This window comes from Podarcis tiliguerta (assembly GCF_965153285.1).
Source record: "Podarcis tiliguerta genome assembly, chromosome: 13".
Taxonomy (NCBI): domain Eukaryota; kingdom Metazoa; phylum Chordata; class Lepidosauria; order Squamata; family Lacertidae; genus Podarcis; species Podarcis tiliguerta.
The window spans coordinates 30,789,971-30,810,781 of record NC_139546.1 but is presented as its reverse complement, the minus strand read 5'-3'; the positions used below and the strand labels follow the sequence as shown (position 1 = coordinate 30,810,781).

General features: G+C 49.3%; 1 protein-coding gene across 2 annotated transcripts; it reads right to left on the bottom strand.

Annotated features, from left to right (window-relative positions):
- Positions 1 to 639: 639 nt before the first annotated feature.
- ZNF219 (zinc finger protein 219) lies at positions 640 to 20,760 on the bottom strand. 2 transcript variants are annotated; one of them, XM_083411299.1, is made up of 5 exons: positions 19,385 to 20,760; positions 9,921 to 10,029; positions 7,038 to 8,442; positions 4,004 to 4,123; positions 640 to 2,829 (listed from the first exon to the last, which is right to left on the bottom strand). In XM_083411299.1, the coding sequence occupies exons 2-5, from the start codon at positions 9,924 to 9,926 to the stop codon at positions 2,006 to 2,008; spliced, it is 2,355 nt and encodes a 784-aa protein (XP_083267425.1). In that variant the 5' UTR covers positions 9,927 to 10,029; positions 19,385 to 20,760; the 3' UTR covers positions 640 to 2,005. The 2 variants fall into 2 exon arrangements, with proteins under 2 accessions (XP_083267425.1, XP_083267424.1); XM_083411298.1 differs by lacking the exon at positions 19,385 to 20,760 and adding an exon at positions 18,761 to 19,343.
- Positions 20,761 to 20,811: the final 51 nt, after the last annotated feature.

Below are 20,811 nucleotides of genomic sequence, written 5' to 3'. Positions count from 1 at the left end.
CCTTTGCTCCAGAATACTGTACATTTTTATTTATTCAAGCAGATTAATCCTCTTCCCACCTTCTTTCTTTTTTTATATAAAAAAAGCCTGACACCTCCAGCATTTGGTGGTTGTTGTTTGTAAGCTGACACCTTCATTCTGTAGGTCCTGGAGAGCACTGACCACAGACCTTTTGTCAGGCTATTTTTTAAAAAGGCATACAAATATACTTCTGCATACCTTGGAAATATATTGAAGATGTAGAAACTACTACCGTACTATTTGGTGGCTCTGTTCCTCCTCTAAACTTAGAGGCATCAAGCCACCCAAGAAAGTTTATGCTATAGTAAAATTGTTAAGTCTTCAAGGCGCCATGAGATACTTTAATATGATTTAGTTGAGCTCAAACCCAGGAACACACAATTTTAGGAATTAGTTTCCAGTTCTCAGATGTTCAGAAACAGAAAATCTGGTGAAACTTATTTTTGCACCATTTAAAGGACAGTCAGCTTACGGCAGTACTACAGTTGTTCTAGGGGCTTTCCCCCCCCCCTTTTTTTTTTTTAAAAAGGGTGTTAAGCAGCAGCTTTTAAATGTGTTGACACAGATTGCATTGAGAACACTGATCACAACTCACACAAGCACTGAATGAAGCGTTAGTTGTTTCTCATTTTAATTTTTATTTCCAGTTTCAAATTTTCTACAAGAAAAACAATAAAAAAATAGAAAACTCTAGAAGTTGTCAAGCTCCCTGACATGCCAGTTCACTACAGAAACAGGGCTCTGTTCCCGGGTCACTACAGAGATAACATACTGGCACTGGGTTTGCTTGCTTGCTACGCACACAAGAGACTGTAGCACCTGGTTGCTATGGAGACAAGGCCCCAACACAGGTGCTTGAAGTCCCCTTAGGCCAAGAGTGGCTGGTGCGGCCTGCCCTGCCTCTGTGGCACTCGACAGGGTAAACAGGCTAATGGAGACAGGGCTCCTGTGTTATTAAAGGGGGGATTTTGAAAGGGCCAGCTTCTCCCGCCATAGCAGCAGCACCACGGAGAGGGAAAGCTGTGCCCACAGAAATGCTCCCCTTTTTACAAAAACGGTATACACCACAGGTGTCTTGTTCCCTACGGGGCCTATCAACCCTATGTTTGTGCCAACAATGAGGTCCTGAAAGGGCCCAATTTCTCAGACAGTGGCACTGATAGGAAGCAGCATCAAGCCCAGAACTGAGGCGAGAACAAGCCGTTGGAATCCAAAGGACTCCAGCCACCTCACCCCAAAACCCTGTTTGACTAAAAAAGACTTTTAACAGCATCGCTGCCCCTTAACCAATTCCACACCCCAGCCGTTATCACAGCTTCTCCCTTCTACATCCCAAGGTTGGCACTTTTCCTGACAGGTCTTCTGTACCGTTAACAGCTCCATGACAGAGAAGATCTGCACCTCTTGAATTTCCGCCTGCCTCGCTGCTGTTAAAGACACAGAAACCTGTTTCCAAAAAGACAACCCTACTACCTTCTATTTTGACGCCTCTCAACAGATGGGTGCATGACCCTGTCATTTGTGGAGTGGCATCTTACTAGCTGCCTCTTCTGGTCTCTGCACGTCTATACTACAAATGTAAACAGGTCTGAAATTGGTTCAACTGTCTTGTGAAGCTGCCTTTTATTGCGCAGGACTATTTATTGATCCATCGAGCCCCATGTTTTCTGCTTTAATTGGTCGTGTCCGTTCAAGGTCTCTGGCAGCGGCCTTTCCGAGCCTTGCCTCTTTTGGCTAGAGATACGAGGGACTGAACCTGGGACCTTAATGCATGCAAAGCATGGGCTCTACCACTAAGCTAGGGGCTATCCAAGACCCTCCCCGTGAACTCTGGGAAGCGTAGATTCGTAGGGTGCTTGAGAATTCTTTATTAGAGATTGCTGCTTCATAGAAAGGAGCTACAGTTCCCAGGGTCCCTTGCTTGAGAGCCGCCATGACAGTTAAACGGGCTCGAAACTGGTTTGTATATGCAGAGTAGACATACTCAGGCCTGCACTGGCTCCAGCTGCAATTCCATGAGGCCTTGGCCTGTCTTAGATGTCTCCTGGTGTGGGCCCTTTTGGACCTTGGGGGCAGGCAATTCCTCCTCTGCTCTTGGCTCTTCAGAGTCTTGCAACAGGTTCTCCCAATCTTGGTTGGCTGGTGCGGCTCCAGGAGAGAGGCTGGCAACTATTGCTCGATCGGGCGTCCTCTTCCCGCGGGGCAACTCAGGCCGGGGAAGCTCTCCCTGGTCCTCCGAATGCCAGAGGTTCTGAGGTTTGGTCATCTCCCCTTTTGGACTTAGAGACTCGGGTGCTTTCAGCTGGGGGCTCTGGGGTTCGGGCAGCTCCTCCTCCGCCACCCCCCGGGGTTTAGGGGCAGTGTGAGAGCAGCGGCGGGTTCGGGCTTTCCGGCTGTGGTGGACTTGGAGATGTAATTCCATGAGCTCCGGAGCCGAGGTGGCGAAGGGGCAGAACTGGCAGCGGTGGAGGGCTCCTCCCGCCAAAGCTGGGCGCAGCGACAGGTCCAGGGGCTGGAAGTCGGTCTTCCCGTTGAGCAGCGGCTTGCGGCGGGATGGGCGGGACCGAGCTGCACCCAAGCTCCCGAGAGACAGGAAGGGCCCGTGGCTCTTGGCGAGCTGCGTGGCGGGAAAGGCAGGGACTGCGGTGGGAGCAAGGGGAATGTGGCACCGTTCCAGCGTTCCTGCCGCAGCAGCTGCTGCAGCCGCAGCACTCTTCTGCTCCCGGTGATGGCGCTGCAAGTGGTACTTGAGAGAGCCAGACTGTGTGCCAGCATAGTCACAGTGAGGGCATTTGTACGGGCGCTCGCCTGCAAGGAGAAATGGTAGAGGCAAGTTGGAAAGGCAGCAAACAAATGCAGTTTCCTAGGCAGTTGACTTTGGACCTGGCAGCCCTTGGTTCAAGCTCCACCTCTGAGGCAAACTAACCGAGGGACTTTACGTGAATCATTCTCTCTCAGTTTCTCCAAACTATAAAACAGGAATAAAGGCAACCTTGCAGAGTTGTGCAAAAAGCATCAACCTTCTACAGTGTGATCTTCAGATCGGAATCTTACTATTCACCCAGTGTTTAAGACACACGGGGAAGGCCCCACTTCAAGTTCCACCTGTTGAGGAGGTTAAATCAATGAATAGGCAGAGCAGGGCCTTTGGGTTGTGGCACCACAACTTTGCATTTCCTCTCTAAGGTGGAGAGCCTCGAAAGGAACCAACGGACAAAATAAGAAGCATCCTTCCAAATAAGTCGGTCTGGTGTGGTGAGTGTTTTCAATCCCCTGCAAGGAAGCTCTCACGGACCAGTCACTGTCTCTTAGCCTAACCTACCCCGCAAGGTTGTTGGGAGAATAAAATGGAGACGACAACTATGTGAGTTAACTTGAGCTCCTTGAAGGAAAGGTGGGATATAAAGTGTAAAAATAAATAAATAAATAAATAAATGCCCCCCCAAAGTTGTTAGCTCAAAAAAAACATTTTAGCAGCCTACTAATCTAGTTTACCATTTTAATTGGTAGTTTTATACATAATATATATTTCTTTGTGCTGGCTTTTTGTAACTAGTTTTGAGTTTCCATACGGAAAGGAAAGGCAGCCTAAACTGAGATCAGCAGAGAATGCTGCTCCATGTCTGCACTTGTGCCACTGCTTTGCATGTCTGGTGAAAGCAAAGGAACAGGCAGTATAGTTGCACCTCTGAAGTCGAACAGAATCCGTTCAGGAAGTCCATTCGACTTCCAAAACGTTCGGAAGTCAAGGCACGGCTTCCAATTGGCTGCAGGAAGCCCTGTCGGCTGTTTGGGTTCCAAAGAACATTCACAAACCAGAACACCCACTTCCAGGTTTGCGGCGTTCGAGAGCCAAAAGGTTTGACTTGCAAGGCGTTCGTCAACCAAAGTACGACTGTACAGAGGTCTGAGCTGCTTCTTACTGCTCATTTCCACCACTTTAGGCAAACCCTACCCCACTGTTGCCACATCTTGACCTTACCTGTGTGGACGCGGAGGTGCACCTTTAGATGGTGGGAGGATCTGAAGGACTTCCCACAGAAGGGACAGTCTTTCCCAGTGCCCCGCCGGGAGCCGTCCAGGCGCGACTGCCCTTGCATGTCTGGGGAAAACACAACAAGGAGGGAAGATTTTTAGTATGAGGGGACTGCAAGGTTTCTTGACCCTTCTCTATATGCTTTACATATGGATTCTCTGGCCGCTTTGCTCTTCTTTAGAGCTATAGAAACATAGTTTTTACCTCCCCCCCCCCTCACATCCACAAGTGCCACAGGTGTCTCACTTTTTCACCCCAACACAGACCATGCCTTTGAAGACAACCATGACAGCTACATTGCTAGGTCTGGATCTGTACCTAATTTGTCACCTTTGTTTCAAAATGTAGCCCAACATAGTCGCTGCAAAAAATGACTGCTCTAAACGGGGGTGGGTGGGTTGTGAATTGAAAATAAACACCAATGACAGAAGATTGGCTGCCTTGGGTAAAGATTACACGGAATGCTTTAGAATAAAAAAAAAATCATTGCAACTGTTCACAAACATCACACACACCATGCAGTGATGTGTCAAAAGAATGGTGGTGTTTTTTATGTTTTTAGAGATGGAAATAGAAGAAGGATCATTTGTGACAACAGAAGTTGACTTTGATAGGTTGGTTTGATTTTTTAAAAAGAGATATTCTGTTTGTTATATTAACATCTGACCGTGTTGTCATCTTTTCCACTTATTTTTTCTTAGTCATATGGCGCGCATATATATAATATATATCAATTGACTGGAAAAATCGATACTGCACCCTCATACACCAAGTCTAAAATAAAAACCATTTGGTCAGCAACATGGTTTCACATTGGCTTGCTTCAAACAAACCATAATTAACATTAACCACAGCTTGTCAGTTTAGATGACAAGCTGTGGTTAAGCAAAAGCTTTCAAACTCATCCTAATGGAAGAGCAGGAGAGGGAGAGCACAGCCACAAGACCCTGAGGCTTCACTTCAGCTCATTCACATCACTCCAAACTATGGTTTAGCTCAAACTTTTGCATGAAGAAGCGAGGGGTGGAAAGCACAACTGCTAGTTATTCCATCCCAAGTTGCTAGGCAACCTCAACATGCTTCCTTCCCTTCTCTTTCCTGTAAAAGGTTCTGCCAAAGGACAGAAGAAGTAATATTTGTGGGTAGCTGAAAGTGAGAATAATGGAAGTATTGAGTACTTGTTAGTACTGAGGCCCAAGTTAGCTGCCTGACTGTTGGTTCATGCTGGTCTTGTAGGGAAGAAGAAATGCACACACAAATGCATACAAAGCACAAAATGAGGCCATGATATTTTTGGAATGGTGAACATGTTTTAATGCACCCTCAGGTGGAAAGAGATGGAATTTACTACACTAAACATAATAACCTCAAAGCCTGGTTTCCAATTATTCTAACCAGTGTGGTAAATTCCAGCTTTCGCCACCTGAGGGCATATTTAAGCAACACATCCACCATACAAAAATGACATGGTAAAAATCACCTCATGGCGGTGACACAGCATGTGATTCATGCCTTACATTTTTTTAAAGAGCTAAACAATGTGGCAGACTTGAGAATTAGGACATTTCTACATCATAGGCTTAAAATGGCTTAATAGCCCTTTTCTCTAATCAGGAATTGGTAGGAACTGCTGTTCTGTGGAGGGAGGAGTTACAGGTTCCAGAAAAGTTCTCAGAACAATTATCACAGTTCCCCAGGTTTACTGGGAGAACAGCAAAACAGTATGGCTTCTAGAACAGTGGAACAGTATAAAACAGATATGCATTTGCTGCGCGGATATGTGCTTTGAAGGAATGTTGTAAAACCACTTGGGGAAGTATTTATTTGCATCAATGCAGTTTATTTCCTTCAAGACACAGAGTTTGAATTTTCCTCATGCAGAATCTGGGTGTGGGTGCATGTGGGTGCTTATGCAGAAAGCTACAAGGTCTCATGACACCAACATCCCCTTGCCCAAACTTGTTTTAACTGGGAGGCAGAGGTGAGACACCGTACAATCATGCAAAACTGTGCAGAGCAGTGGGGAAATGTTTCAGTTACACCAACTAATATTTTGAATACTGAGAGCTATTGTTTGGGTATCACGGAACTCTTGCTCATTCTGAGGTAAAATTTGTAGATAACTGCATGCCAGGCTTGTTGCCCTTCCCAGAATTCCAGGCATGGTAGCTTTACAAGGTTTTTGTTAGTTGGTTTATTTTGTATTTTATATTATAAGCACTCCGTTGTTTAGACCAAAATGGTGTCCTGTAGATATTTAAGGACTACAGTTCCCATCACCCCTGACCACTGGGCCATGCTGGCTGGGGCTGATGGGAACTGGTGTCCAAAAGCAACTGGTCAACTCCTTGTTGGCTATCCCTTTAGGCTAGTTACTTAAATGTTTTAAATAATTTAGTAGTAGCCTATTTGGTGGGATGTGCTCTGATATCCAATGGCATCATCAGCCTCCTGTACACTTCTGTTAGAGGGCTGGAGGAAAAATGGACATCAATAAGTACATGGGTCTTGCCCCACTTCTGCCTTGGATGCTACCCAATAGTGGCAACCATGTCCCACCACACAGGCTGCTGCTAAACATCATTATTTTAAACATATGGTTTTGTTAAGCATTTTCCATCCAGTATGATGCTTCCTTTGCTGGGTTTGGCCTACCGATACAACTCTATTAGTTTATTCCTGACCTTTATTCATATCCATCAACTGGACATATCCCTTAATCTCTTCCTCCACCCCTCACACATATCCTTTTATAAAACAAAGGGGGAAATGCAGTTTTCAGCTAAAACCAGCCTAGCTATGGAATGTAACCCACCCACATCCTCATTTTTTTATTTTGCTAGAGGAAGCAGCTCAAAAGCACGGGTTGGTCTAGAATCTGAGGTTCCTTTGTGATATGTGAGACCCACTTTGGTAACCCCCACAAAAAACAACCACCCCCAAATCCCGAAGCAGCTCTGCTCTGCTTGTCCATACTTGCCCTTTTCCTCCTGGGTCAGCAGAGACGGACTGGTGTTGGCTGCTGTGGAGGCTCTGACATTTGTGGGGAGCCAGTGTCCTGCGAGAAGGTGAGAGCCCAGCGACTGCCCCTTGCTCCACTCCCTCTCTCGGGACAGGTGGCTCTGTCGGTGCAAGGCCATCTGCTGGAATGTGCCGAAGGTCCGGGTGCAATCTGGGCAGCGGTGGCTCCCTCCTGGGTCCTCTCTCACCAGCTTGGAACCTCCTGCGTAAGAGCGCTCCCTCCACTGCTGGCCACTCTCCACCGCCCGAGCCGTGGCCTGCAGCCGCTCGGCGCAGCTGGCATCGCCATAGCCCAAGAAATTGCCCGTGCTGGCCTTATCCGTGGGCCGAGGGGAGAGGAGGGAAGGGTAGAGGGCCTCGCAGCCGACGAGTAAGCTTTGGGCAGACCGGCCTGGGCCGGGCCCTCTTTGTTCACTCTGGAGGCCTAGCTTGCTGAGATGAACCTTCATGTGGTTCTTGAGGAACCACGGCTCCTTGAAGCCACGCCCACACACCTGGCACTTGTGGTCGAAGGAGTCTTTGTGCTTCCGCATGTGACCCTTGAGGAACCAGGACTGGGTGAAGGCCTGGCCGCAAACCTGGCAGCGGAATTCAGTGGGTGCAGCGGCTGAGGGAGCGGCAGGGGCAGAGGCCGGAGGGGCAGGCGGGGCGGCTGCGGCGGGGACAGGGGCAGGAGGGGTGGGCAGCCGGACGGCCGGGAGCCCATGGGCTTGTTGGTTGTGCCACTGGAGTTCCACCTCCTGGGCGGCGGCAAAGGAGCACTGTCCACACTTGTAGGGCTGGTGGAGGATGCGGAGGTGGCGGTCCCGCTCGCCGGCGGTACGGAACTTGCCCTTGCAGAAAGGGCAGCGGAAGGTGGGCAGGGGTGGAGGTGGAGCAGGGGCAGCTTGTTCTTCTTCTTCCTCCTCTTCCTCTTCCTCCTCCTCCTCCTCTTCTTCCTCCTCCTTCTCCTCCTCCTCCTCTTGACCCCGCAAAAGCGCCCGCTCCTCCAGCTCAAGCAGCAGGCGGCTCTGGTGGCTGAGGCGGGTGCGGGCCTCGGGGCAGTGGGAGCGCAAGTGGAGGCGCAGGCTGGCACGCTGCCCTGCCCGGTGGCCGCAGTAGGGGCAGGTGAGAGGGGAGGAGCTGGTGTGGATGCGGGTGTGCAGGGCCAGGATGCTGTTGAAGCGGAACCGCTTGCCGCAGATGGGGCACGGGTAAGGGCGGGCTTCGCCCCCAGGTCCCCCCGGCCCGTTGGAGTAGCGTTGCAGATCCAGCTCCCCGTTGAAAGCCAGGGTGTCCGCTCCATCACAGGAAGAAGGGGAGGAGGATGGGGAAGAGAGGGTCACACTGGCTGAGTGGGCAGAAGGCAACTGGTAATCTGCACCCTGCAGGAACGAGAAGGGGGGGAAAGGCAGTGAAAGCCTCAGCATGGAATGACACACACACACACACACACACAGAAACACACTGCCAAAAAAAAATCCTCTTTCACACCACTGCTGTTCCAGTGTAACTAAACAGCTCACTGCTGGAGGAAGGAGCGAATGAAGCTAAATATTTACGCAGAGCATCGCTGGCCAGGCAGGCAGCCTGCAGACACCCTTCCCTGCTACTGCTTCTCCATGCAAGCTCCTAGGGGAAGCAGACAAGGCCACCTATGTTGCTACAAAAGCAGCTTGCAAACTAGCAGCTGATAACACAGCCACGTGGTATTCCCTCAAATGAAGGCCAAGCTCTGCTTGTACGGGCAAGGGGCGACTCAAGCGTCTCTTCCAGCAGGGATTAGGTGCCCAAACCTAATCCTTTGCCACAGTGGAGGTTGCAGAACCATAGGCTGAAAGCCAATCAATCTATAGGTTTGCTGCAAAGGGACATCATGCTGAGGGAGCTTTGCTGGGAACCCAACAAGGGGAAGAGCAGTAAGACCCATTGCTGAGACTAGAGATAAAGGCAACATTCTCCAGAGCTACGCTAGTAAAAGAACCTTGAATGGCCCATAGGCACCAAAGGAGAAATGACCTTTACAACCCCAGAATCTTTCTCCACATTTTACCCCAATTGCTGGCTTCCTCTGCCCCAGCAGGGAACTGTTTTTCCCTCTTGAATGTGATGGGAAAATGGGGCTTCATTACATTCCAAAGGACTCTTTGACAGGAGATGAGCTTCCTCCTCCTTTCAGTTTTTGCCCATTCTCCTGTTCCTGCTCCAACTGGAATGTGTCCCACCCCCGTGCCAATTGACACCAACTGCCCTATTGGAAGGAACAAGAGCTTACGAGGCAGGTGTAAGAACCTCCTCTCATAGTTGCAAATGGGAAGCCCATAAGAATGCAGATGAAAAAGGCATTGGAGGCTTCTCCTGTCCCAGATGGACCGTCCTTCCCCATCCCAAACAAAAAAAATCGTACCAAATGACACCAGCTGCCCTGTGGGAAGGATCCTGATGAACTGCTATGCTAGGATACTATTTGGCTATAATTTCATTGCTATATTTTGATTTGAATGTAGCCTGCCTGGGAAGGATTTGTATCAAAGGTGGAAAACACACAAAAAATGCAACAATGTGTGTGTGTGTGTAGCCTCCCCTATTAAAAGTAATTAAGTCATGTCATTCCATTACATCCATTAGAGGGCGAATGGAAGTAATTTTTCTAGGCTTTGACTTTCAGCTTGGAAAAAATTATACAAGATCTTCCCATTTGAAGGCGGGGGGAGATTGGAGAAAGAAGATCCTACTTTCCAAACTAATTCATGATAAGCCTGGGAGATCTTACCCATCTCTAGCTGAGACGTGTGGCTGACATGCAAGGGCATTTAAGTCCCTCTCCTAGGCAGCCACACCTAACCCTGGTCTTCTGGCTTACCTCCATGATGCTCCTGATCACATGCTTCAGTCGTTGATTGGTGAAAGGGCAGCACGTAGGATGTGACCTGACATCTCACACCTGATAGGCAGATAGGCGGGAGCATGTGCTGCAGGAAAGGGGAGAAATGGAAGGGCTTTAGCTCAGAGGTCGAACATCTGATTTGCATGCAGAAGGTCTCAGGTTTAATCCTCAACATATCCAGATAGGGAGAGGAAACACTCCCTTGTCTGAAACCCTGGAAAGCAGCTGCCAGCCAATTCTGAGCTAGATGGGACTTGGTATATCAGGCAGCTTTTCATGCTTCTACTAAAAAAAGAATTTCAACAAGAAAAGCTCAGGCCTTCTGCCCACAGTTGCCATTTTGCAGAGCTCACTATTTGACGAATACTATTAATTTTTCATTCACAAGGACTTAATCTGTGCCACATCCAGAGAGCTATCTTGGCACATTTCTGCTGTCGAGGCTTAACCCATGGTGCATTTTGCTCACCACTGAATACATAAGAGCAGGGAAGGGAACCCTGCAAGTTGGGACTCCCAACTCCCACTGACCGCAGCCAGCATGACCAATGGGCAGATGGGAGTTTTAGCCCACAAAGTTGGCAAGACCACCATCATGCTCCCCAATCCTGACATAAGAGACCCCAAACATCAGGGGAAGGGGTTCAAGTGCTGAGAGATTTGTTGACATGAGTTTGAGTATGTACCCCACCCTAATTTCCACATGCAATGTGCATGATTTAAGTTGGATGGTTTAACCTGTTTTAGGAACCAGAGAGTGAGGTGAGAAAGTTGTAAACCTTGAACTGACAGCACAGTGGTCCTTAGTCTATCTCTATGGAACAGAGCCTTTGGAACCTTGCAAGTATTTTGCCCATGTTATGTCTCAGACCAGCATTCCTGGGGATGCTAAAGCAGGACTGGTCCAGCAGTAAGATGAAGAAAGGAAGCCAAGCCAGATAATACACTGCCAGGTTGCAATGGAGATTTTTGTCTGCCACGCAGCTTAGTGCCTCTGAAGCAAAAAACAGGGCGTAGCCATGGCTTCTCTTCACTGCTGCCCCTCCCTTGGCCCTGCCCAACCTCTCTTTTCCCACCTTCTGCAGCAGGAAATTATTTCACCAACCTGCAAGCCAAAAGAGAGAATGAGTGGCAGGAGAAGTGTGGGAAAAGCCTCAACTGCATCTTCTTTCACTGCAGAATTTGTACAAAGTCTGACAAGAATGCAGGGAAGGGCAAAACATCCCTGGGGGAAATTTATTTCCTGATCTGACTGCCTGTCGAATCCGTCAAAACTTACCCCAATGAATCATCCGAAGGAAAATTTGTGGGGTAAAGGTAGGGGCCCTTGGTTTGGCTCAATGGATGACCTCAGTGGAGTCTCCAGCTCACAGGCTGGGTGCATCCCTCTGAGATCTCCCATGCAGCCTCTCCTTCTGGGCCCCACACCCTCAACTTCTATGCTGACTGTGGAGAGCTCATTGGAGAAAGGAGTGGGATACAAACAGGCAAAGTGTGTGTTAACAACTCCCATACCATGAAATGTCTCTCAATGCTTCACGGTACAAGTGCTTGCACGTAAAACATCCCATTGTTTTTGCAGAGTTCAGCAGAACATGCACCCACGGCTCTGAATAACAGAAAACCTACGCTTCCACAGAAGCTAATAAAAACAGAAACACTTGGCTCTGCAGTTCAAGAAATTGAAACAAAAATGCATAACTCTATAGGGTGTTCTTCGGGCTTCTACGAGCACCACTTCAAGATATTCCAGCTCAAAAGGAATAAATTGGGATCATGCACATAAGAGACAGGGGAAAAACAAAACAGCTGTGCTCTGCACCCTACTCCTTTCCAGACAACCATTAGTTGACCTACTGTGATGTCAGGGAATGTTCACAAACATTCAAGTGTCCAAGAGCGTCCACTTCTGTGAGGGCAATTAAACTTTGGCTGTGAGGAACATTTTGCACAAAGGACAGTAGGGGCGAAAAGCTCTTGCAGGGTGGGGGAATACAAGACAGAGTGGCTAAAGGAAAGGAAACTGGGGGCTAGGAAGCACAGCTCTAAGGGAGAGAGCAGAAGAGACAGAGATGTGAGAAGACAATGCCAGAAGTCGAGGAGAAAGATCAAGCAAAACTGGGTGGGGATAGAGGAACTGACACAGTGCTGGTTGCCACCTTTTTTTTAATGACAAGAAGCTCCATAGTTTAATAGCTTTATTTTACCTCAAATCTGAAATCCTGATGATGCAGAATACAAATGCCAGGGAACTAACTGCACACCAAGATACAGACATGTGATATGCCCCAATACCATAAGCAGGTGTGGTCTGATCAACATGTTTACCCAAACCTCGCTCCCACTCTGCCTGAGGCAAGGCTGTCATCTTCTACAATTCTTTGCATGTGGAACTCAAGCTATAATTTACGGCAAAAAAAAAAACACCCCACAATATATGGATTCTTTGGAACCTCCTTTCTCCTGAAGCAGATGCAAACAAGCACAGCCCTCCTATCCTATTTCTCTCTCTTTCTCTCCCCACCAGAAGACAATAACTGGAGAAAGGGGGAGAGAAAATATGGTTACTTTCAGAGGGTCGCCTTCCAAAAGTACTGTATCGGGAACCACTGGAAGGGTATGCATTAAAATCCAGCCATCCTTCAGTTTTTCTCACTCTGGCCTACATCAGGCTTTGAATGGTCACTGGGCAAGATGTCCTTACTGGGCCTACTTCCTGTGTGCCTTCTTCGCTTGCCTTCTTCCTTCAATCCACACAGCAGCCAAAAAGCTGAACAGGCAGCAATGGTTAGGAGGAGCATCAGTGCTAAACCAGGGAGCTCTAGGGGCTGGCAGTGGGCTCCCTGCTGGGGTGTGGGCTTTGTGAGTGCCCGGCAATGCTGCCTCCTGATGCAGGGCCTACGTGTCAGGTCTGGATGTGGCCTCGTCTCAGGAGTAGGGGACCTTCCTCAGTCACACATTCTCCTCTTTGCAACCTCAGAGTTCAAGGACACATTCCAGTCACACAAAGCCACTCAAGGAGGGTGTGAAGCAGAGCTTGTGCCAGGTGTGGCCTGAGGAGAGGGGATGTGGTTCAGGGGGAAGAGTCTCAAAAGGCCAGACTGACACTTGGAGGGCCACATTTGGCTCTAAGGCCTATGGCTCCCCAACCCTGCCTGTAGATCGCAGCAAGTGATGGCAGTGGCAGTGGGGTAAGGCTAGCTGGTGAGGGAGGTTGTGTGTTTGTGGGTGTTCTCCTCTCATTCCCTGCAATAGTTTCCTCCCTGGAAAAGAAAAGAGAAGACTGACAAAATCCTTGAAAAATTGGCTCTGCCAGAGCCCAGCTATTTAAAATATTTTACCAAGCTCAGAATGTATGGATGCATTCAGGCAGCCAAGTCATCAACGCGATGACTGTAAATATCATGTTAGGAATCCAGGAAACAGGATGAGCGGCTGGCTCTTCCTACTACTTATTCCCTCGCTCTGCAATGGGCCCTCTACACAGCTTTCAGGCATGCGCTGCTCCTACAAATCCCACAACCCTAATTCAGGAGGAGCCGAGAGAGAGAGAGAGAGAGAGAGAGAGAGAGAGAGAGAGAGAGACTTACAAGTGCATTTATGCAACAGTTGGATTAACAAGTCATTCTATTTTATTTTTATTGCACTTTTGTTGCCCTCCTCCTCAACTTCAAAGAAGCTCGCAGGCAGAGAGTACCTGGATTTCGTCCTGCCTTTTTATGAACACAAGTCCTATTGGCTGAGAAATGGTACATAGCCCAGAGCCAAGCAGTAAGTTTCACAACTGAATGAAGATCTGAACCCAGGTCTCCCTCCACAAGCCTAACTCTTTAAACACTACACCACAGCAATTATCCCATTCCCTCCTCCCCAAAGCCTGTAGTTTTGGGAGGGAAGCGAGGGATCTCTTAAAAAAGAAAACAAAAAGCATCTTTTGCACTCTCACCCAACTCGCAACTCCCAGATTTTTTAGCAGTCCTAACTATTATAGTGACATAAATCCTACAGTGTCTTCAGGATCTGACTCATCCAGTCTGATTTGGAATTAGAGCTGGGCTTCAGGGCTAATTTGATTATAAAGGGGTTGGAGCTGGTAGTAGGTTTGATCTGGGATCTTCATTACACAGTGATTGGCTTGGGGTATGACCTTTCTCTTTCCCCAAAGCAGTAGCCTTCAATGGGATGCAGGACTGGTGTGATGAAACAATCCCTGCACAAATTGGGTTAGCAACTCACCTGACTCCACTGTCCTTAGAAGAGCAGGGATGGGACAAAGAGGGTGCTCCCTTGACAAGCCCCCTCCATGGTGTCATTGCTCTTGCCGCCCTCCACATGTTGAGGGGCTGAACTTCCGCAGCAGGGAGTCTGTTCTATTGGTGTTGGTTCCCCACAGAATTCAGATTTCTGATCTTCCAGGGACTCCCAATCACACAAGGGAGCCTACACATGTTCAACAGGCTCCCCCCATTGCAGGGTTCAGCTCCCTACACCTGAAGGGCTGTAGGCATGGTGACACAACAAAAGGGGCAGCACTCTCTTGCTCTTTCCCTCATTTGATGGGGGGGGGGGAGTGTTTGAAGAGGCCTATTTTCTGTGTGTAATAAATCACAATCCTTTGCCTGCGAACCAAAGTGCCTTCGTGCTGTGTTCTCTGGTCAAGCCCACCAAATTGATATTGTGACCCACGCTCTTAAAAAGGTGTTCCTCACCTCTGCTTTAGGTTACATCACTACTAAAACACTGTACAAATACTCAAGGCTGAAGGATTTCTGATGAACTAAGCACAATTGATGCATCCCAGCTGGCTCTTAAGCCCCCCAGTTCTAGGTAACAAAACACCGGCAGAATCGCAAGATAGCATCCTGCATTAATTAATCTGAAAAAAACAACCACCTCTTGATTCTGTACTCACAATTACAAGCAGGAACTGGAATCTTCACTTCAACCATAAAAATGAAAAAACAGCCCGTTTATCACACTGATTTACAGAAACAATAGGTTGGTTAAATCGTGTAAAGAGGTAGCAAGTCCCAAGTACATCACTGTAAGTGTGTGTGCCTTAAAACCCCCGCATACTAAGGAAAATGTCCAAATGCAATTTTACAGCTTGCAAGCACCTTCTTAGAAAAGGAAACAGCTTTGATTTGTGCAGAAGCCAGCAAAAAAAAAAAGGACTATAACAAGAAGCAAGGTGGTCCAAGGCCTGCAGATTCAAAACAGTCGGCTTTGGTGAAGGGGAGGGGGAGTAGAAACCTTAGATGACATTCACTGTAGGTTTGGCATGTGTGAATCAGAGCTGTGAATTCATAGTTATCATGTGACACCCCTCCTCCCCTCCGGAAGGGCAACAGACCTCACAGAAGAAAAGAGAGCAACTATGAGAAATGTCTGTCTGGAGTTGATAGTCACACTGGAAAGGCAATACCTTTCACAGAACTGGCTTCCTGTGCACGTGGTTGAATGCTTCCTGCACCTACAAAAGCCAGCAGATCAGGGAGGTTCGGCTTGAGCTCTTCATATCTAGTTCCCTTGCTGAAAGAAATCTGTTCCTATGGATGGACATTCAGTCTTGCCACCTACAATCTGGAGTGACAGAGCCCAGGAGCAGTTTTGTCAACACACCTGCTGTTTATAGAAATAATTCACAGCTACAGACATGTGCCATAGCACCTGGTAGAAAAAAAAGGAGATTATAACCTTTAACAAATAAAATTCAACCACAGCATTCATACAGCATCATAAGATTATGCATGTGAACAGCACTTCTTCCTTAATCCTGCAACCATCACCATCATTAGTAGCAGAGGTAGTACTAATAACTATAGTAATATTTCTAGAATCCCTTTAAAGGCTACACATTTTACATAAAAATAAGCCATAGGCTCTACCCTCAGGTTTAGTTAAGACTTCTCTGGGAATGCACTTTACTTCTGATGGCAACTGTGTATGTATGTATCTTTCACAGCTTTTACACTCTCTGTAACACAGATGGCAATTCTTATCCCAAAGGAACCATGGTATCCTTAAAGCTTCTTAGGGGACCTCTATGCTACTGCAAATTCCTATTTGTTCTATACCAGTTTAGCTGTCAAAGCTCTCCAGGAATCATGGGAACTGCAGTCTAACAAGAATACAGACTTCTGTTAGAGAGCCCTAGCATTCCTAACAGAACTACAGTTCCCAAGGTTTCTGGGACAGGTGGGGAATAGCATGACTATTTTTAACAGTTTAAGGCTGTGCTGGAGAAATGTCCTCATTAACTCAAGGACAGCAACCCTTTAACTCTCCATAAACACTGGCCTGTTACAGGTTCAAGGGGTGAATCAGGGGTTGAAGGAATTGAAATGAGATTTGACAACCTGTGGCAAAATCAGAGACTCTTTGGCTCCCATGTCGTCCTGGGCTAAGAGGTCAAGTAAACTTATATAGTGTTGTGATAGCTGCTAGATGGAGTTCAGTGTGCCTCAGAGCAAATTTAGCAATCTTTGAATGAACTGAGACAGTAAGCAAGAGTGAGCAGAGACTCCCTCCCTGGAATTCTTTGCTTGTATAGACATAGAATATTATTTCAGAGTAACAAACTCGGGATAACATAACCTTGTATGAAAAAGCCCTAAAATGGTTCATATAGGCTGAGTAAGGCAGCAATCATATGAGAAGCATAGAAACATTTCTCAGACGGAAAAAAAGACTCTGCCTTGCCCAACTTTTTATTATTGTCTGCAAGTGTTCTATGCAACCTGAAAGCTTGCCATCTAGAAAGGCACGCAGTTTTATAGTTTACCATACTAATTATTTCCTTGCAAACGCTCTTCAAAAGAGGGGACACTTGCCCAATGGGCAGGCCTTAATCTTGTTTGTAAGTCAGCCTCTGATAAGGCAGGTCTGCCCTGTATTCTCATGCGGTGGCACGGAGGGAGAGCTGAGGGTAGCTTGCTGTGGCTAGTGTAATAGACACTCTGCACATCCTCTGAGGCACTCTTTTCTTTGTTATTAAGAACTAATAACAGAGTGCCTTGGACAATGTGCAGAGTGTCTGTTACACATGATTGTGCCCGGAGGCATATAAAAACAGATTCTAACACTAAGCCGTGATTTTGGAACAGCACACCAGGTACTATCCTGACACCTTTATTATAGAACATTCTGTTGCTTATAATTGTGGGTCTAGTTTGCAGAGAGAGTATTACGGGCCTGTTCTTCCCCTAGGTATTGCCAAAATCAAGCAGGAGGCCTTGTTCTCTTGCAGCAATGCAAGGCTGGTGGTATTCATAAGCCTGCATAAAAGATAGCTGATTCATTTTGGCACCTTGCCATGCTGGGCCTATAGCAGTACCCAAATGACTAATCTTTTTTTTAAAACACACACACACACACACACACACACACACACACACCATGAAGTCTTTTGGGCCTACTCAGTCCTGTCTTGCTTGTTTGTGCATACTATGGGGAGGGAGAGGTACATGATAATAGAGTGCAACTGTACCTAACGGGCGGTGTGTGTGTGTTGGGTGCCCATTTAGTCTTATTCAGAAACAAACAAGATGGCTGCTTCTTAGGGGAAGGCACCCTAAGGAAAAACGGGGCAGCTTTTCAAGGTTCCCCTGGGTCCCAGGAATAGGGATGGCGGCTGCCAGGCGTCAAGCCAACTCCCGCCAACTTTGAGGCCACGATGGAGTATGGGGGGAGGAGAGGGGGAAATATATCCATGGGAGCAGGCCAGTCCCCTCACTCACACCACAGCCCTGCTTTGGCGTGTGAGAAGAGACAAGAGAGTGACTGTCCCAGCAAGACACAGAGCTGACCCCCCCCTTCCCGCCCCACACACCCTGAACAAAGGGAGCAGCTGCCTGAGCAAATGCTCCAGTGCACATTCCAGTGGGGGGGTGGGGGTTAGGATGAGTAAAGGGGGCTGTTCCAGTGATTAAGGGCTACCGAGTCATCACCCTTTAGACACCCCTCTCCCCACTTAAGTTTCAAGCTTCTGAGAGTCATAACTTAATAATCTTGGGTCATTACATCGGAGGACAGCCCCCCCCCCCCCGCGTGAGCATTCCATTTAGTGCCACTGAAAGGGTACAGAATTCTGGGATTGTGGGACAGCTCGGAACAACCCTTACAAAGTATGTGGGGCGGGGAGGGGGGATGCCCTAGAGATGGAGTGAGAGCATGGCCCTCTGGCCCTCCTCGCTGCAGCACCAGCCGAGATACACTCCCGCCCCACCGCACCCCACCCCGCCACCCCTCATGGCTCCGAGCCACCTGCTATAGGAACCCCCCTCCCTTCCTCCCGCAGAAGCGACTTCACCCCAAATGGCCCCAACGGGCCCACCCCCACCCCCCGCGCCACATTTCCCCCTACTCCGATTTCTGAAGCAGAGCCCCCCTTCTAAGTTGCAATCACAGTCACGTGGCTGGGGAGTTGCGGGGGGGGGGGAGAGAGACGACGAGGAATAGTGGGGCTGGGGGTGGGGAGAGAAGGATCTATTAGAGAAAGACATGGAGGAAATCGACCGGGTCATTCGGGGATAACGAAGCCTGAGGCCGAGGCCGGGCGGTTTCCGTGCGCCGCCCAGGCGGTGCGCAACCCCACAGCTTGGCCCGGTTGCAGCCCCGCGGCCGGGTGACTTGCCCCCCACGCCACCCCGCGACGAAGATCGGAGCCCGGGCCTCGCTTCCCCGGCTGCCATGCACCTGCTCTGGGAGCCCCGGGGGTGGGGGGGAGAGAGGAGAGCCGAGTGGTCGGGCGGGTTTTCTGGGGAGGGGGGCGCACGGTGGGCGGGCGGACGGCGCGGCGCAGCGCAGCTACTCACCAAGGCGCACGGCGAGGCGGCGCGGAGGAGGAGGGGGGCGCTCCGGAGACCCGCCGCGTCGTCGGGGCTGGGCCGGGGCGAGCAGCCTCCCCGCCAGTGGGGCTCCCCCCTCTCCTCTTCTCTCCTCTTCGCCTTCCCTCTCTCTCTCACTCTCTCACTCTCTCTCCCTTCCTTCCTCCCTCCCTCTCTCTCGCTCCCTTCCTCCCTCCCTTCCATTGTACGGAGCCGCAGGCAGCGGCGGCGATTTGCATTTCTGAGCCTTGCGCGGCGAGGGATTGCCCGGCTCCATTGTGCGCTCTCGCTCGGCCGGGCGCGGAGGGGGCAGCCCTTCCCCGAGGGAGGGGGGCACTCTATGGGGAGAGAGAGTGAGAGGAATATGGGGAAAGAGGCACGCTGGGGCTAGAGTTGCCACTGCTGCCTCTCTGCGCTCTGCTAGGCCGTGGATTGCAAAACGGAACGAAAATCGCCACGGGAGTGGAAGCAAGCGCTGCCCTGGCACGGCGAAGGGCAATCTAGATCTTCTTTGCCATGGTGGCAGGGAATAAGTAGGAAGAAGGGGCACTGTCTCAACGCGGGGGGGGGGGGGGGGACAGCGGGAAGGGAACAGTGTGGGATTAAACCTACCCCATTAAGCCCCTAGGAAGATTGCGCCACGAGGATGGGTGGCACTGCCCTGGCACAACCCAAGTTGCCTGTGCATCCTAGTGGCCTGCGGAGGGACACAGCCTGCTCTGTGGGCGATGTTTGGGGGTGGGGGCCGGTCAGTGATAGTCAAGAATTTGCTGCCTGTGGCAGAGCCAAGCACACAGGGGCCGTAATGGAAGTAGATTAAGAGCCACTGTGTTGTGGTGGCAGGATGCTGCTCTGCTGAGCCAGGGAGGGGGGAGAGCAGGGCACCATCTTGGCACAGACAAGTATTGTCTGCTCTGCTGTACACTGGTGGGTGGGCGGGAAGCCTGACGCAGTCTGCTCTTTTTGGTTGATGGAGTGTCATTGGCAGGGGTGGGTGGGGAGTAGCACACTGGCCTGGCACTAGCTAGACACAGCCTAGCTTTGTTCTGTGATGCCATGATAGAAAGGGGATGCTGGGTTGGCATGGCCAGCTTGGCAGAGCCTGTCCCTATCTATACAGCAGTGCCATGGCAGAGGAGGGTACTGTCTAGATTAGAAGCTTTTACAGATTTACAGCTATCTGTTAAGAGTTGAGATCCTGGCACTGTGAACCATTTTGTAGCGAGGGCATGTGCCCAGTGGCATCGCCTGCTTTGTTGGATTATGGTGATGCCAAGAGACAGGGAAGGGCAAAATGCTAGCCTCTCTCCACCACCAAATCATAGAGGGAAAAGCAAGGTCTATGGGCACTGACAAGGAGAGGAAGAGCCGGGCTCTGTCAGGCTGCGTTTGCAGATAGGCACGCCTGGAATATTGGTCTCAGGCATGAGGCCTGCTAGATGGGCCTCTCACTGTTTAGCCACTCAGGTCAGTTCAGGGAAAGCGGGTAGGAACAGGAACATTCTGGTTGCCTAGCAACTACAGGTCAGGTTTTTATCCACCTCCTGTGTAGGCCTCAGAGAGAGTGGGAACAGGAGCACACAAGCCAAATACTTATAAGGACAGGAAAGCAGTTGGGGGAGGGGCTGTTTCAGCCTGGCATTGTTTCCCTCCCCTTATCAGGGTATGGGTGGGGGGAGGCTCCAGCTAGGGCAGGCTAAAGGGTAAATGGCAGTATGGTGAAAAGGACCCTTGTGGGGAGGGAGCATGGGGATGAATGAAGGACCTCACTAAGCACACTGGTGTAAATACACAAACAAGCTAACCTTCCTTCCTCAGTTCTATTAACTTCAGTGAGCTATATGCCCGCATGCGTATATCTGCAATCTTAAGCAAGTAGTCATTGCTTTTAAAGGAGTTGGTTGAAGAAAGCCTTTTCTCCGGAATAACCTCCTCCAAATCAAGGAAAAAATAGAGAATAGTGGGAGTAAGATGTTGAACCAATATTAAGCCCCTCAAGGGCAAGTGAAATCGGCCTAGAGATAAATATGTTCTGCCTT